At 36.9% G+C, this 17,566-nt stretch overlaps 1 protein-coding gene across 1 annotated transcript in view; it reads left to right on the top strand.

Annotated features, from left to right (window-relative positions):
• The first annotated feature begins 3,244 nt into the window (after positions 1 to 3,244).
• The window catches only part of LOC107595617 (non-canonical poly(A) RNA polymerase PAPD7-like), an 18,842-nt gene continuing 4,520 nt past the window's right edge, over positions 3,245 to 17,566 (top strand). Inside the window, exons 1-7 of the mRNA XM_016286082.1 lie at positions 3,245 to 4,216; positions 9,614 to 9,737; positions 9,840 to 9,886; positions 10,439 to 10,559; positions 10,722 to 10,829; positions 16,241 to 16,369; positions 16,606 to 16,819. Coding sequence (XP_016141568.1) covers positions 3,573 to 4,216; positions 9,614 to 9,737; positions 9,840 to 9,886; positions 10,439 to 10,559; positions 10,722 to 10,829; positions 16,241 to 16,369; positions 16,606 to 16,819 — 1,387 coding nt within the window. The 5' untranslated portion in view covers positions 3,245 to 3,572. The remainder of the gene's footprint in view (positions 4,217 to 9,613; positions 9,738 to 9,839; positions 9,887 to 10,438; positions 10,560 to 10,721; positions 10,830 to 16,240; positions 16,370 to 16,605; positions 16,820 to 17,566) is intronic.

The raw sequence follows: 17,566 nt of genomic DNA, 5'->3' as shown, positions 1-17,566 counted from the left end.
CACAGAATGAAGTTTTTTGAAAATCTAAAAATGCATAAAGTTAGGGGTAGGTTTAGGTGTAGGGTTGGTGTAGGACAATCGAAAATACTGTCTGTAAAGTAGACAAACCATTACACCTACAGAGAGTCCCCACAAGGATAGCAAACCAGACCAGTGTGTGTGTGCGTGCGTGCGCGTGTGTGTGTGTGTGTTTTAATCATATGCCTTGCACTGCCTTACACACCTATACACTGTAGGCCAAACGTTTGGAATATATATATATATATGTTTTTGAAAGAAGTCAATTATTTGATCAGAAATACAGTAAAAATCAAAAATATGAAATATTACAATTTAAAAGAACTGTTTTCTATTTTAATATATTTTCAAATGTAATTTATTCCTGTGATGCAAAGCTGAATTTTCAGCATCATTACTCCAGTCTTCCTCATTCCAAAATTCTTTCATTTATTGACATTGAAGTTCAAAAAATCCTTCTAGTTGATTCCCCTCAGATGTCCGTGGTCAATCTGGAGCTGTTGGAGGTGTCATGTCGGGCAGTGAGAAATCTGTCCGGCCATTCTTTGGAGAAATAACTCCAGCCTCAGGCAAAGCAGTGATGAAATCCCCTGCAAACCACATTGCACACATACATATAACCTTTTCCAACCCCCTCACATGGGCTTAAGGCTTTGAGTGATGTAGAAGCATGCAAAAGACTTAACATTCCAGACTAGCAGCACTGACAATCCGCTGTATGGATTAACCTTCTCTGCATGTAGTGTGACAGCAGTGCACACTAGATGTGTGTCCTGTTCTGACCGTGCCGGGCTTCCCCCACCTTACACATGCTGCACGTGCGCTGAGGGCACAGAGCACTCGTTGCGTAATCACAGTGGGAGGAACTTATCACTGCTTTCTTCTTCATCATGTCAGATTATGATTTATGATCATCAACAGAGAATGCCTGTTCTTTCCTTGAAAGCACGATGGCAGTTTAACCATTAGGGTTCCCTTATTTTCATGAGAAAAAGTGACTCTTTTGCTGCCTGCTGATAAGGTTTTTTGAATTAGGTTTTTTTTTTTTTGTCATTATTTGCGAAAATTAATTGCTTTCAAATTGGATCATGAATTTGTTTTAGTTCCTTTAAATTGCTGCACACTTTTCATAGTACAATCAACATTGCTTTCAGTTTCGCTTTCTTTAAGGATTTGTGTACTGTGTTTAGCATCAAAAGGTTGATTTGGGCCTTTTTTGGCAAACCGCTAAACCATTGTCAGCAGATTCTGTTTGTTTGATTGTCTAACACATTCTGCATCTGTGCGCCATCAAGAAAACAGCTTTGTTACATATGTAGCATTTTTTGTACACATTTTATTTATTTATTTATTTTGTATGTAAGAATGTATTTAAAAATGGAGATTCGTCATAATAATGATAATGATTATTTTAATTATTTTTTATTTATTTACTTAATTATTTAAAGAAATTCAGCAGATGTACAAGAGAAAAAACTAGAATTAGTAGGGAGACCTTTGATTACTGACTTACAGGTGACCCTTGAGTAACAGGTTAAAAACCACAAAAGCATATTTTATATTACTTTTATCCTCAAATAACTAAATGCTTTAAATATTTGATGCCAAATGATTGTTTGGCTTTTCACAATATTTAACAAAGTAATAGGCCTATAGCCTATGTATGTGTGTATCCTCCTGAGACCCAGGAATAGGCTTTTGTCCTCAATAGAGGACATTATATTTTAGTGAATTTCTCTGAGAACCTACATGTCACAGTTTTAGTCTGGATGTCCTGTACAACAGTGAATCTCAACCTTTTGGCGTACCGGACCCCAGTCCAATTCAGAACCATCCTGAAGGACCCCCAGAACAAAATTGGCTGATCTATGTATCATTTGTGTCTTTGTGAAGACCAAATGCAGTCAAGAATAATTCAAGTTAGCTGACTTGTCCAGTATTTGGCCATATCATCAGCTATATTGGATTTTTCTTTCATGGGAACATGTCAAAATATACAATTTATACGAAAATTCATACTTTATACGGACCCCCTGGCCTTGCGTCAAGGACCACTGGGGTCCACGGACCCCTGGTAGAGAAACACTGCTGTACAGAGCACATTCAGGGCTTTTCAGAGATATCAAATGTTTGGAAGTTTCATCATGACCACTCCCTCTCCTTGGTCTTTAAAAATGACTGACATTACTTTAGTGATCAAATGCAACACCCTTATGGAAATATGATAACATCTTGTAATTAACATTTCAATCTGACTAATATTTAAACTGTTTGTCATAAATCAACATCTCAGGAAAATGTTATGGGGTTTCAAATGAGAATATGACTTTCTGTTACGAAACAGGACAGCGATTTCATACATGTCCATAGAGGACACCAGGACTAAAAGCATTTTGGGAGACACTTTATATATTATTATATATCAATATTCCCATGAAATAGTAGATATTATTATGAAAATCTTGCCAATTATTACTCCCATAATTACAATTTCTTTTTTCACTGCAACACATTAATATGCAAATTGGATACAGTATATACATTGTATAATGAGAAAGCCCTCATGTCCATTTCACACACACACACACACACACACACACACACACAGCAAAATGGTATATCAAATCATCCTGTTATATCTTTCATGGTTGAGAATCATCTTTATACAAAGTTTGGTATAAAAAAATCCTGAAACTTAAAAATGTATTGATGATTTATTGTTTTTGCCTATTCATGTCTTTTTATTATTATTATTAATATTATATAGTCCTGGTGTCCTCTACAGAGGACATAGCATAACATATGAATAAAATATCATTTTTCAAAATTGTCATTTTTATTTTTTTTCTTATGCTCTAAACAATGTAATGACATGAAAATAATATATACATTCACAAAACTTTCTTTTCTGGGTCTCAGAGGGTACACACACAAATAGGCTATAGCTACATATATATTTGTACTGAGTAAGCTCTATATGGTATTTCATGTGGACACTTGCAATATTTTTAAGCAGTGCTGACAGTATCTGTTCCTTGTTTGTGTTTGCTTGTTGTGGTTTATCTTTGTGTTGGAGTTTTGAAAATCTAATAAAAAAAAGAAAATCATTTAAAAAAAAAACTATGAATAAAAAAAAAGAATCTAGATGCATCAATGCGCTATAATTGCACACACGGCCATTGTAATCATAAGCTGCTTTCAGTTCGCGCGCGTCGCTCGCGGTGTAGACTGGGTTTAGGCTGGGTTTTCAATTCAAAAGTGTCCTCCTCGCCTTGAAGCCGTTTAGAAGGGTGGGGTTGCTGCTCGGGGGTGTGTGCTGTGCTGTCTCGATGGTTTAAATCCTACACATGCGTACTGGATTTCGGGGTTCAAGGGAATACGCCATATTGGAAACACTGTATAGTTTAGCTAACAGTTTATTGCTAGCGGGGGAGAAGGGCCACTGATTGATTCCCGTTGGTTGTGTCGGTCGTCTCGCGTAGCCCCGTTTACAGACACGTTGTCGCGGTCCGGACTCGAACTTGTGTGACAGCGCTGTTAGAAAGACGGCTTGAATGGATCCGAGGGTCGCTTGGATTCAGCCGGAACAGAAAGGTCCTGCGAACGCTTTATGGATGCGTGTGTGGGAGACGTCTCGGGTAAACCGGACTAACACGGGTCAGCACCAGAACCACCTCTGTGTCAATTCTCCGGCGTTCGACGTTTATAAGACTGTCGCGTCCAATGCGAATAACGCCACTAACATTAAAAGCAGCGGCTCTGCGGCTCACGCGTTAAATGGAAACACCGGAGACGGCGAAATGACCCAAAAGACCGGCTCGGTGGCGGATCCGGCGTCCAGCTGCTCTAAAATAAGGACTGCAAGCCCTAATATGATCGCTGGGAATATGAACAAGGGGCATCCGTTTTTTACTTGCAGCGAGAGCGTGCTGAATAATGTCAACCAGCATCATCACCCTCCTCATCCTCATCTACGGCACTTCCATCAAGAGCAGCAGCAGCAGCAGAGTCGCATGAAGCGCCACCCGTCCCATCCGGCAGCGGTCCACAGCCACCACCATCACCCGGGCCGGAGGAAAAGCGACAATAAAGCCAGCACCTATGGGATAAACTACCTGCTCTCCAGCTGGACTAACGGCAATTATGACAACTCCGGCACGCCGTGGAAGACGAGGAAATATAACCCAGGGGTTGACGGGTGAGAAGAGCTTGATTTATTACAGCAGCGGTCGGGATGGGGCGTTATAATGTTGCGCCGTCTTTCTGTGGCCTTCTGTGTGTGATGAAGTGTCAGAGGGCCGGGGGTTAGCTTTAGCACGTTAGCCGGGGTGTCCTGGTCTGTGTGGGTTGGGTCGCTTGTGGAACCCAACTGTTTAGTGTAGTAGCGATTCTGATTCGTTAGCGATTCGATCATTTGAGTCGGATCTTGTTGCTAGTGAATCGATTGAACCGATTCATTCACGAATCGTTTAGAATGGTTTTCGAGTCATATTGAACCGAGAACCAAACGTGTGACGTAAATGAACATTTTATTTTGAATTCCGTTTAATGAACTAAATCAAATCAGAAACGAGCTAAACTGGGACACATGGAATTACAATAAACCGTCTTATTAATAACACTTGATATTTGAAAAGAAAATGTAATGGGCTTTTTGGAGCGTTCTAGTGTGCAACAGCTTCTGGAACTCACAATCCTGTTCATTTTCTTAAGGGAAATTTATTTAATTTTAATTATTTTTTTAGCGATTAACTGTGAGCTACAGAGTTGTTAGTTAATGGTTATATGCCTTTGTTGAAGCCACATTTTTCAACTAATATTTTAAAGGGGTGGTTGATTGATTTCACTTTTTTAACTTTTGTTAGTGCTAGGGATGGGCGATACCACTTATTTTGTTTTCGATACCGATATTTTTCAAGGCAGCATCTTCGATATCGATACCGATACGATACTTCTGATCTAAACTTTTAAATTATGAAATGTATTATATTACTAAGAGTAAAATGGGTAATGATAACCACTTATCTTTGTTTAAATCGCATTTTAACATTCAATACGCATTAATTGTAACTTATTAGGTTATTTTTGTTTACACATGGTTCAAATCTACAAATACTACAGTTGAACTACGGTTGCTTTAGTAAAACCATGGTTCATTTTCATAAGGGACTGCCAGCGACAGGCTGTTGCACGCATAAAATGCAAACTATTTATTTACTAACATAGGTTTTTCGTCCAATTCAATGCATAATTTTTTTGTTAAATAAACAAAATCACTGGTAAATAAAACGCACCTTAGTATCGATATTTATTGTTTGAGTATCGATACTTTCGATACTCGCAACAGTATCGATATATCAATACTTCGGATCGATACGCCCAGCCATAGTTAGTGCGTTGCTGTAAAAGCATAAACAATGCAAAGGGAGATATTTTCTTTTAAAGAAATCGCTGTTTAAGGACTACAAAAAAAGGCTGGTAGTAGGGATGGGCGTTTCGAGTCATATTGAACCGAGAACCAAACGTGTGACGTAAATGAACATTTTATTTTGAATTCCGTTTAATGAACTAAATCAAATCAGAAACGAGCTAAACTGGGACACATGGAATTACAATAAACCGTCTTATTAATAACACTTGATATTTGAAAAGAAAATGTAATGGGCTTTTTGGAGCGTTCTAGTGTGCAACAGCTTCTGGAACTCACAATCCTGTTCATTTTCTTAAGGGAAATTTATTTAATTTTAATTATTTTTTTAGCGATTAACTGTGAGCTACAGAGTTGTTAGTTAATGGTTATATGCCTTTGTTGAAGCCACATTTTTCAACTAATATTTTAAAGGGGTGGTTGATTGATTTCACTTTTTTAACTTTTGTTAGTGCTAGGGATGGGCGATACCACTTATTTTGTTTTCGATACCGATATTTTTCAAGGCAGCATCTTCGATATCGATACCGATACGATACTTCTGATCTAAACTTTTAAATTATGAAATGTATTATATTACTAAGAGTAAAATGGGTAATGATAACCACTTATCTTTGTTTAAATCGCATTTTAACATTCAATACGCATTAATTGTAACTTATTAGGTTATTTTTGTTTACACATGGTTCAAATCTACAAATACTACAGTTGAACTACGGTTGCTTTAGTAAAACCATGGTTCATTTTCATAAGGGACTGCCAGCGACAGGCTGTTGCACGCATAAAATGCAAACTATTTATTTACTAACATAGGTTTTTCGTCCAATTCAATGCATAATTTTTTTGTTAAATAAACAAAATCACTGGTAAATAAAACGCACCTTAGTATCGATATTTATTGTTTGAGTATCGATACTTTCGATACTCGCAACAGTATCGATATATCAATACTTCGGATCGATACGCCCAGCCATAGTTAGTGCGTTGCTGTAAAAGCATAAACAATGCAAAGGGAGATATTTTCTTTTAAAGAAATCGCTGTTTAAGGACTACAAAAAAAGGCTGGTAGTAGGGATGGGCGATATGGGCTTTAAAATATATCACGATATTTCTGGTATTTATTGCGTTGACGATAATTCAGGGTATTCTGTTTCTTTAGAGAAAAGTATTATCCTTCCTATTTTTACCCAAAATAGGGTGTTGTGAGCATTGAGTACACACGTAATGTAAAGACTGTTTAACTCATACTGGGCGCTCTTGCACAGAAACTCCACATATCCATAGCAGAAGAAATACTGACGATGCTCCAGGAAGGTATCCAGGTATCGATGACTAAAACGCACAACTGATGAAACTTAAGGAAAATAAACATACGATTGCACAAAATATATGGTTTATCGTTGTTCTTCAATCTTGGGTATTTTTTGTAAGGAAAGTATATTTATAATGCAATGTTAATCAACATGGCCTTTATCACTGTATATAATACTGTCATTTTGTAATATGAAACCACTTCTGGTCACAGAAAGAAGTATTTCAAACACTCAACTGTTAAGTTAATTTGGAGAAAAAGCATGTCAATAAATTATATCTTTGTTGGACAACAGGTTTGTAAACAGGCTCATACACATGCAAAACTGTATCGCACACGTGCTACTGTAGTACATTTATTCAGACTGATTTTTTTGTGCGCTGTACAGCCCTAACCAAACCAGTTACAGATTGTAAAAGGAGCTTGAGCTCCTCATTTAGCGATATAGGCCTCAATTTCACGTCCACCTTCCTCAATGTCGCTCCGCAGTCGCACACAGAAATATGTCAGCAACTAGACTTTATCATTATTATCGCGGGAAGACTAATTCTTATCGCGGGGAGAATTTTTACCGGTATATCACAAACGATAAGATACCGCCCATCCCTAGCTGGTAGGGACTACAACAAGCTTTTTCCTGGGTTTGTGACATCACTAACCCTACAATTTACATAAACCCCGGGAACACGCAACTACCCATAATGGTAAGGGGGTGTGACATTTCCGGACAACGTGCACTAGGCAGTTCGCGAATCAGAACACACTGGGCCAGCTAACCAATCCGAGCCCATTGCGTATTTCAGGAAATCAACAGACTGTTTTTAGGAGAACAGAAACAGCGTTGTAGAAAATGTGAAAGTTTTTTTTCTTCAAAGCATAAAGTTACACTGCACCCCATAAACACAATCAAGCCTTCGAAAATAGTTGATTTACCACTCCATTAAATAATCATGTTCAACAGTGACACTTTTGGTGGAAAAGCTACATTACCCATGATTCAGCGGAGAAATCTCAACCAATCAGAGAACTGAGACAATTGCGCCAAAAGATATTTGTAGCGCATGGAATTTTTGAAAAACACTGCGAATGATAGTCAACTTCCCTACGCTTTCATATAAAGTCATATCATATTTTATATATAAAACTATTGATTTAAACACTTGATTATATATACAGAAACAATACATTACGTTCACTGCAAGATTTGCAGTTTATAAACAGTCATTTATAACTTGCTGCATTTGCAGTGAACATAAAATGTATTGTTTACATATGGATAATCAAGTGTTTAAATCAATATTTACATTTCTCTTTTTAATTCAATTGTTATTCGCAATGCTTAATGGGATTGTAGTTCTTTCCCGCATTAAAGCCATTCAGCACGCTGTCTTGTACTTTTTCTCTGATTTTCAAATATTTTTCTGCTACCAGTCACTGTTTGTAATGTTTTGATCCTCTCGTAGCTGGTTGGTTTGGTTCATGGTTTATATAACTTTTTATGATTTTTAATAAACGGATAAAAGGAGAGATGCTTCTGTAACCAATGCAGCTGGAAGAGTGGGTGGGCATTAATGCACTCTATATATGCCATGTCGGGGACCATGTGACGACGCGACTGATCACTAAACCTGAACCTGTTCGAACCTGAGTGAATTAATTTTTTTTTAATTGAGTTCTTATCAACTACACTTTTCGAAGTAGACTTTACAAATACAGCAAGTGAGTTGTTGTTTGCTTATAAGTCTGACAACAGCTTTTTACTAACCATTTTGTTACATTTGTTGTCATCGCCTGTCCATTAATGTTGGCTGTCGGCTGTGTTCAGGGTTTTGGTGTTTGCTGATTTATGAGTATGACACTGGACACTTAATACAATGCATGCTTTAGTGCTTAGTAATCCAGCAATTGTAGGCTTGTAAGAAGGGACGAATCTGTTGCATGAACTTGTTATAATTGTGGTGGATGGTTGCAGACCTCTGGAATTTTTCCATGAAAGAATCTGGAACCGAATGAGGCAGTGACTGTGTCCCAAAACCTATTGAGTGGCTGATGTAGTCCTACTAGACAGCATTTCTCTGTCATAGACTCATAGGTGCAAAATGCTGATTAGGTGTTTAAGATTGGTGGACATTGGTTTTCTTGGTATTTCCAGCTGTTGAGTATTTGAGTAAAATAATAAGAACTTTTAAGTCTGTAAATTAGCTTAAAGTTTTATTTAGAGGTATTGGTGTAGGACACTACGAGGGATAAGTAGTTCATATGTGCATTTTTTTTTCTATGAAATATAATTGTAAAAATCTGATTCAAAACAAAAATTAAAGTCTAGTCAGCTCATCAAGGATGTTACCAAATATTCACAATTAGGAGGACCAAATGTAAAGGTTGAATAATAATTTTTACGATATAACCCATATTAATTTTCCAGCCACATTAAACCATCATCATGATCATGTTTTTCATGATCATTCTTTCCCTACATAATGGGTTTTTTACACATGTATTTGTTAATGGTGATTTTTACTTCATTGTTTTGTAATCTGGAGTATCTTTTCCATGTTTTAAACTTTAAATACTTCCGGCAGTTGATTTTCTCCATGGGGAATTGATCGGATTGTGAAACGTGGCTGTTTCTATACAAGAATGGAGCCAGATCTGAATGTGAATTTTGTTAACATTTAACCAGTCAGGTTCTTAGTCCTGTAGCCCAAGTGTATTTATTGTACAAAAACTTTATTTTTTATTTTCAAACAAATGTTAAGATTCTTGCTTTGAGTTGTTGGGATGAATCTGCAAAAATGGCCTCTTAAAGTGTACCAGCTGCCTTTCCATAATTTTCTTTTTGCATTTCTTCCAAGGTTGCATGAAGAAATCATGGACTTCTACAATTTCATGTCTCCTCGTCCTCAGGAGACCACCATGAGACAGGAGGTGGTGGACAGGATAGAGTCGGTCATCAAGGAGTTGTGGCCAACCGCTGATGTAAGATTAAGAGCTGATGTCTATGCAGTTGGGCTGTTATTAGCATAATAAATTAGAATTCAAAAATACGAATGTATTTGTTTTTACTTTTATGTACTTTAGGTCCAGATATTTGGCAGCTTTAGCACTGGACTCTTTCTCCCAACCAGGTAAATGAATGTGTGTTTGATCTTGCATATCAGGTGACAACACAGCAGTGAGTTTTTGAACAGGATTATCAGCAGATCTCAACATGCGTGATGTTGCTCTCATGATCCGTTGTTGCTGTACAGACATAACACTATTCACAGTTAGATGACTCTCACAGACTGGTGGGATCAGAGCACATGCTTCATCTTTATCATAACCATAGCCTGCTAGCCTTTTTTTGGCTTTTAGTAACTAAACGGACGTTTTATGATCAATTGCTGTTTGCTAACTCCAAATGTGAGATTGGCACAAACAATCCGAGATCTATAGTTTATGGAAACTTGTACAGTCCAAAATAATTGGTCTCTAAAGCCTGAAAGATTTTCCTTGTGTTGCTGTTAGTCAGTAGGCCTCATGTATTTGCCTTAACGCTACTGAGGAGGCAATGATTGATTGATTTATTTGGTGGTTTTGTTTTCATGTGAGATATGGGCTTCCGCTAGGCTTCTTGGACAGTGTTGATTTTAACAAATTGCATAAACCTGAATCTGGCTGATTCTTTTACACTGTAGTGACATTGACCTGGTGGTGTTTGGGAAATGGGAGAAACCTCCCCTGCAGCAGTTGGAGCAGGCGCTCCGAAAACACAATGTGGCAGAACCATATTCCATCAAAGTTCTGGACAAAGCTACGGTACGTGTTTTCCCACTGTTTATTTAACATCAACCACACTGTTTCATATTCAGTAGTGGTTGCTTTTTTTTTTCGCCAAGAATGTCTTTGGAATGTTGCTTCAATTTGTAACATTTGGGGGTTTCTTAGCCATTAATTGTGTTATATCTTTGAATTTGGAAGGTACCAATCATCAAACTGACAGATCAGGAGACCGAGGTGAAAGTGGACATTAGTTTTAACGTGGAGACGGGCATCAAAGCTGCTAGCTTCATCAAAGAATATGTGAAGGTAAAAACGGTTTTAGCATATTTTGAAATTCTAATTTAACAATTTTGTAAAACTACACTAATGTATAGTTTCAAAAGTGACTTCAACTGAATATTGTTTGCTTGCTTGTATTTATTGCAGTGCTCATTTGTCAATTTTTTGTTTGTTTTAGTTTAAATTACTAAATTTAAAGGACATTTTAAAGTCCATTTTTACTTGCTAAATTAGCATATCTCTTTGTTTTAGTCTCTAAAAATAACATTTTAATTGACATTATTTGCAAAGTGACAGCACATCAAACTGTAACAGACAATTGAGTATTTACAAGTTCATCTTGAGATTTCTATTACATGCTTTGTTAATCCTGAACAAAGTCACGTTTTCCACAAAAACGTTAGCAGCACAACTGTTTTCAATATTGATGATAACCAAATTATTCTAGTAAGCTGATTTGGTGCTCAAAAAAAAAACCACACACACATTTCTGAAGGATCATGTGACACTGAAAACTGGAGCAAAGATGCTGAAAATTCTACTTTTCCATCAGAGGAATAAATTACATTTTAATATTCAAACAGAAAACAGTTCTTTTTAAATTGTAATAATATTTCACAATATAATTTTTTTTTTTTACTGTATCTTTTGGTCAAATACATTTAACTTTTAGTTCTAGTACAATTTAGTCATGTCATATTCAATATTTTTGTCCATTTTACTTTCGCTGAAATGCCATATAGCCTGAAGCATTTTTCTCTGTAAAAGTGATATTTTAGTTGCCTATGATTTGCAAAAAGATGAGAACATATCAAGCTGAAACAGACAATGGAGTAATTACAGCCCTAATGACGCATTGGAACTAATATCATTTAGTTCAACTTTGCATGCTTCCTTTTCTTTGTAAATGTAAGTTGTAATTTTATGTTGTGACTATAGCAGATTAATCTTACATATATGATGTGTTTCAGTGAACAAAAGCAAAGTCTTCAGCTCTTTCACCTCATGTAGGCAATTCCCAACAGAGTTATGGTTGAATTTTTGCATAAATCTTTCTACATTTTCTTGTGAAAACATTGTATGGGCATTGGGCCTCATTCATGAAACATTCGTAAATATAAGAGTAAATTGAGTAATTTGTGCATAAAACGGACCTTCCCGAAAAGTCTCCTCCGCATTCACAAACACTTCGTACACATCAGATTTGATAGTTAAACGTGTATGTTAATGAATTACAATCATTCGTAAATAGGGCGCTCGTGCACGCTCATTCACAATTAGCAGAATCTATGAATTACAGCTACGTAAATTGCGTGTCCAGGAACGCAGTGGAATATTCTGGTCTACTTTCTCAGGTTTGGCTCCAGTATATTGCATAAATGCAAAAAAACACTAATAGGACATATGCCTAACAATAAATATTCAATAACGTGTGTCCACCAAAGCGTTTTTAGCCAGCTGAAAAACTCAGGCGCTCTTCTTAAAGCGGCCGGCTGGTGGCGCTGGAGAACGTTTTGGTGGCACAGCGTTTTTCTAGCTGAGACTCTTTGGTTGCTATGATTTGAAATATTCATGGCAGTAACGTATTACTAGTATCTCATTTTGAAGAATATTACTGAATATAAAAATGCAGTAACCAGCAATATTAACTTCTCTATTGTTGTTGTACAAGTAGTATGATTGGTCAGTGCAGTATTTGTCCCGCCCCTCCTCCATTGATTGGACGGCTGGGTAAAAATTGACGGTGACAAGCGCTGCGTTTTACCCAAAGCTAAACAGTTTATCAACTCTGTCAGCTACAAAAAAAAATGCAAATAAAAATTCCGGCCCAACGACCTTGTAAAATATTATAATGGCAGTGCATCAAATTCAGGTGCTCTTCTTACAACGGCCAACTGGTGGCACTGGAGAACGCTTTGGTGGCACAGCGTTTTTCTAGCTGAGACTTGGTTGCTATGATTTGAAATATTCATGGCAGTAACGTATTACTAGTATCTCATTTTGAAGAATATTACTGAATATAAAAATGCAGTAACCAGCAATATTAACTTCTCTATTGTTGTTGTACAAGTAGTATGATTGGTCAGTGCAGTATTTGTCCCGCCCCTCCTCCATTGATTGGACGGCTGGGTAAAAATTGACGGTGACAAGCGCTGCGTTTTACCCAAAGCTAAACAGTTTATCAACTCTGTCAGCTACAAAAAAAAAATGCAAATAAAAATTCCGGCCCAACGACCTTGTAAAATATTATAATGGCAATGCATCAAATTCAGTGTCATCAGTTTGCCTAAATGAACACAGAACGTTTTACGCACCATTTACACGTGGTAGGGAGCAGGTGTAAATTTCTTTCCTACCAACTAACATTTTGAAAATACGAACATTTTCATGAATTCGAATGTTTACGTCTGAACAATTTACAAATTCTTTCTGCTGGTGTTTCATGAATGAGGCCCAATGTGCGTTGCAGTGTTACTTATTGCTACAGTACATTGCGCAGGAAGTACATTTTGAACCCTGCTTGTATTTACATGCACTATGCATCCTAGATTTGCTCTGTGGTTGCTGATTTGATGTCAATAAAGTGTCAGTGTTTGACTAAAGAGAGGAGGTTGCAGCATAACTTAACATCTGTCAGCAAGCTTTCAGTGCAGATGTTTGAATAAGGAGATGTCCTGCTGCCTTAATGCTCTTCTGCCAAGCTCATTTCCATGTGCATCTGTCAGAGGAGGTTTTTCCTTAATACACAGTTTAGGGACAAAAGGTCTGATTGACTAAACGTGCGTGCACACAAATTGATGTGTGAAATCTGTGATTTTACCAATAACTTTTGTACTAAAATATGTTCTACATTTACAAAAAAAAAATGGAGCAACAATAGAAACCTCACAAATGCAAAAATCACATGCTTTGGGTCAGAGACGTCATATCCATTCAAACTGATGGGGCCACATGCTTCCTCAGATGTTTGAGCCAAATGAATTTGGAAATTTCCACGATTATTGTTGGTACAAAATTAATGATTAGCTGTCTATTATTAATGATTAGCTGTCTATTATTATTATTATTATTATTATTATTATTATTATTATTATTATTATTTATTTAGTGATTGGGACAGTCAGTCCAATATTTGACTAAATATTCTAAATGGTCATTTTTAAGTTTTTGTGAAAAGTCAGTGCGTGGGAGATAATGTCGCAATATGGCATTTTCTTTGAAGGATTACAGAGAACAGCCTCTGATTCTCAAAATGTGCAAACACAAAGATAAGGTGCTGTTTTAGCCTGGTAGTGTCCAGTGCTTATGTTTTAAATTAATTTGATTCTGTGAGCTACAGAAATTGTTTAAGACTGAATCGATGCTGGACTTACAGTCCTAATATTCATACAAATATTAAATAATCCATGCAATTATTATGGGGCATTCAATTCATATAGGAATGATGGTATTTAAGTCTGAACTTGCATGAACTCATATGAACAAATTCAATTACTAATGGGGAAGCAGAAGCTTTTTTGTAGAAGTGGAGTTTTAAAAAAAAATCTTTCAGATTTTTTTTTTAATAAAAAAAGAAATGTAAGTAGAAAATGTACATCACCATCCAATGATAAATTTGACGATAAATCATGATAAAATTCCCCACGGTTATTATTACCGTTTCATCTTTTAATTATCATTAAAACCATATTAGATACCGCGATTTGAACGGCTCACGATAAATAAATACTGTCCAGCATAAAGCACAGTTTTAAGTAACAGTCTCACGTGCGCACAGCATGCAGAGTAGTTTCGTTTTGAGTGAAAACAGGGTGGAAAAGCTGGGAGGTTTTAAAAGAGTGCTTGGGGAATTATACAAATGAATATATTTAATTAATTATATGAATGTATCTCTGAAGGTTCTGACGGTCTTCAGAAATGATTCGATGGCATTTTGTTTTCATCTTCGCTCCATGTAATACCTAAAGGAAGTGTCCTTAATCGCAATGCTGCTTTGTCCACGAAGGTTACGGGAAATGGCTCCAATTCAGCTTTTCCATGAGCGCCACCTGCTGTCAGCAAGTGGATTTACAGAGACTTATATTTACATTCAGCCTGTGTGCAGTCTCTGTCTGGCCAAAAATGAACTGAATTTGCATGACCTGCTGTAAATTTTGACCAGTTGATGAAAAACAAGCTTATGTGGATTCTACACATTTAAACAATTCAGATAAGCCATCTAGAATTATTTATGGAGCAGATAAAATACATAATCATTTATTAATCAATTATCATTTGACATATCTTTTCTTTAAAGGCTGAACTGTGAGGTTTACCTTTTTATTAAACTTTTTCAAAGCTTCATTTGAACATTTACATATATTTCAACATGCTATTAAACTGTTGTCATTTAAAATCCGAACATCATTGGTAATGTTATTGTTTTAGTGATTATGCAAACAGTCATTTTATTTGTTGTTTCTTGATTTTTAAATATAAAACTTGAAGTGATTTGTGTCTGTACTATTTGAACATCTCCAGCACATTTTAACAATACCGTGATAATACCGATAACCGTGATAATTTTGGTCACTATAATCGTGATGATAAATGTTCATACCGTTACATCCCTAATTCTGACCAAAGTGACGAATGTGACCCCTGACATCGTAATTACGACTTCCCAACATCTGCAGCATCCTAAGTGAATTGGAACCTCACTGGTGACAAATGTGAAGCACACTGAGACTCAACTCGCAATTGATTTCAATACTGTTTGGAGTTAGCATGTTGCTAAGTTAACACCTTAATAATCTTATAAACATAATACATAGCTCACGCAAATAATGGGTGATACAGTCCTATTTTTATTAGTTTTAACTATTTGTATACTTTACAGCTGGAATTCCCATACTTTTTGGTCAACTCCTTTTGAGTTAAAATTGTGAAGTTAAATCTTGTGTTTGTTTTTGCTTTTATCTTGCTCGGACTAAAGTGACTTGAAAATACAAACGTAATTCAGAAATGCAAACTTCCCAGGATGACTTGAAACACTCCGATAGTGAATGCCACCCAACCAAATCCTTTAAGACGATGTCAATCTTGCATGGTGGAGGAATGTTAGATTTATTGACCAGTCACCAGTTATCATAACACTTTACCTCATGTGAATATCTCTGCTGCTTCTGAACAGCTGGATTTTATCTACAGTAAAAGACAATCATGTATGAAACCCCCATGTTTTTGGCACATACATGTGCAAGACTTCACAAAACAGATGTTCCTGATGTAAATGTGTAATGAGACACTGTTGTCGTAAAAAGACCCTTTGCGAACCTTGTAGAGATCATTCAAGTGTTAAATGAGTCGCTTTTGAGATGCTTCTTAATGCCTGGTGTAAATGGTGCCTTTTTTGATGTACTAAAGTCTAAAATATCATCTCTTTTTCTCCCACACAGAAGTATACCGTGCTGCCTTATTTAATCTTAGTGCTGAAACAGTTCCTGCTGCAGCGAGACCTCAACGAAGTCTTCACGGGAGGAATCAGCTCCTATAGTCTCATCCTGATGGTCATCAGCTTCTTACAGGTGTAACATTAGCAGCCGGTCTGAAAACTGTCACAACATGCAAACGAAGAGTGTTTCGTAATAAAAATAATTGGGTCTAGTCTCATTTAGAGATCTGTCATTACTTGTCAAGCATATTTTACTACCTTTGCATGACTGTCAGTCATACTCATTTCATAAATGACTCTACCAAAAAAATAAAGAGACTTGCCTGCTGTGTTTTTTTGTTTTTTTGTTTTTTTGGCTTACACCCACAGTTGCACCCAAGAATTGATGCTAGGAATCCCAACATGAACCTTGGCATTCTGCTCATCGAGTTCTTCGAGCTGTATGGAAGACACTTCAACTACCTGAAGACAGGCATCAGGATAAAGAACGGAGGCGCTTACATGGCTAAAGAGGACATAATGAAGGCCATGAGTAATGGCTACAGGCCCTCCATGCTCTGTATCGAGGACCCTCTTCTTCCAGGTGTGTTTCAAGCCATTTATCTAAAATTGGTTTCAATAACGCAAACCCTAGTGAGCTGCTTGCTGTCTACTGCCTACATTGGCAGCTAGTTTCTGAGGCAGCATCCTAACTGAGTTGGAACCTCATAAATTACCAATTTCACTAATTCCTCACATGAAGACTCTACTCTCAATTGCTTTCAATACAGTTTGGTGTTAGCATGTTGCTAAGGTAACACATTAATTATCTAAAGCAGTGTTTCCCAAACTTTTTATAGTCGCGACACCCTTTGGAAATTTAAACAAACTTGTGGCACCCTACAAAATAAATTTTGTCACAATATTTGAATTTCTAACTTCGATATGATAATTTGAAAAGTGTAGATATTCGGTACAACAGGGAAGAGCTGCAGAATATAATGTCATACAGCTATTTTTAATATTATTAAAAACATTTTGTCCATCAATGGTGGCAATCAGTAGGCTAATTTCTAATGAAGAGACCAATTTATATGACATATTTTAATGAGGGCTTTTACGTGACGTGACATGTGGCCAAGTATGGTGACCCATACTCAGAATTAGTGCTCTGCATTTAACCCATCCAAAGTGCACACACACAGCAGTGAACACACACACCGTGAACACACACCCGGAGCAGTGGGCAGCCATTTATGCTGCGGCGCCTGGGGAGCAGTTGGGGGTTCGGTGCCTTGCTCAAGGGCACCTCAGTCGTGGTATTGAAGGTGGGAGAGAGCGCTGTACATTC

Source organism: Sinocyclocheilus grahami, unplaced genomic scaffold (genome assembly GCF_001515645.1).
Source record: "Sinocyclocheilus grahami isolate Dianchi unplaced genomic scaffold, SAMN03320097.WGS_v1.1 scaffold205.1, whole genome shotgun sequence".
In the NCBI taxonomy this organism is placed as follows: domain Eukaryota; kingdom Metazoa; phylum Chordata; class Actinopteri; order Cypriniformes; family Cyprinidae; genus Sinocyclocheilus; species Sinocyclocheilus grahami.
This window is presented reverse-complemented; position numbering and strand designations above follow the sequence as displayed.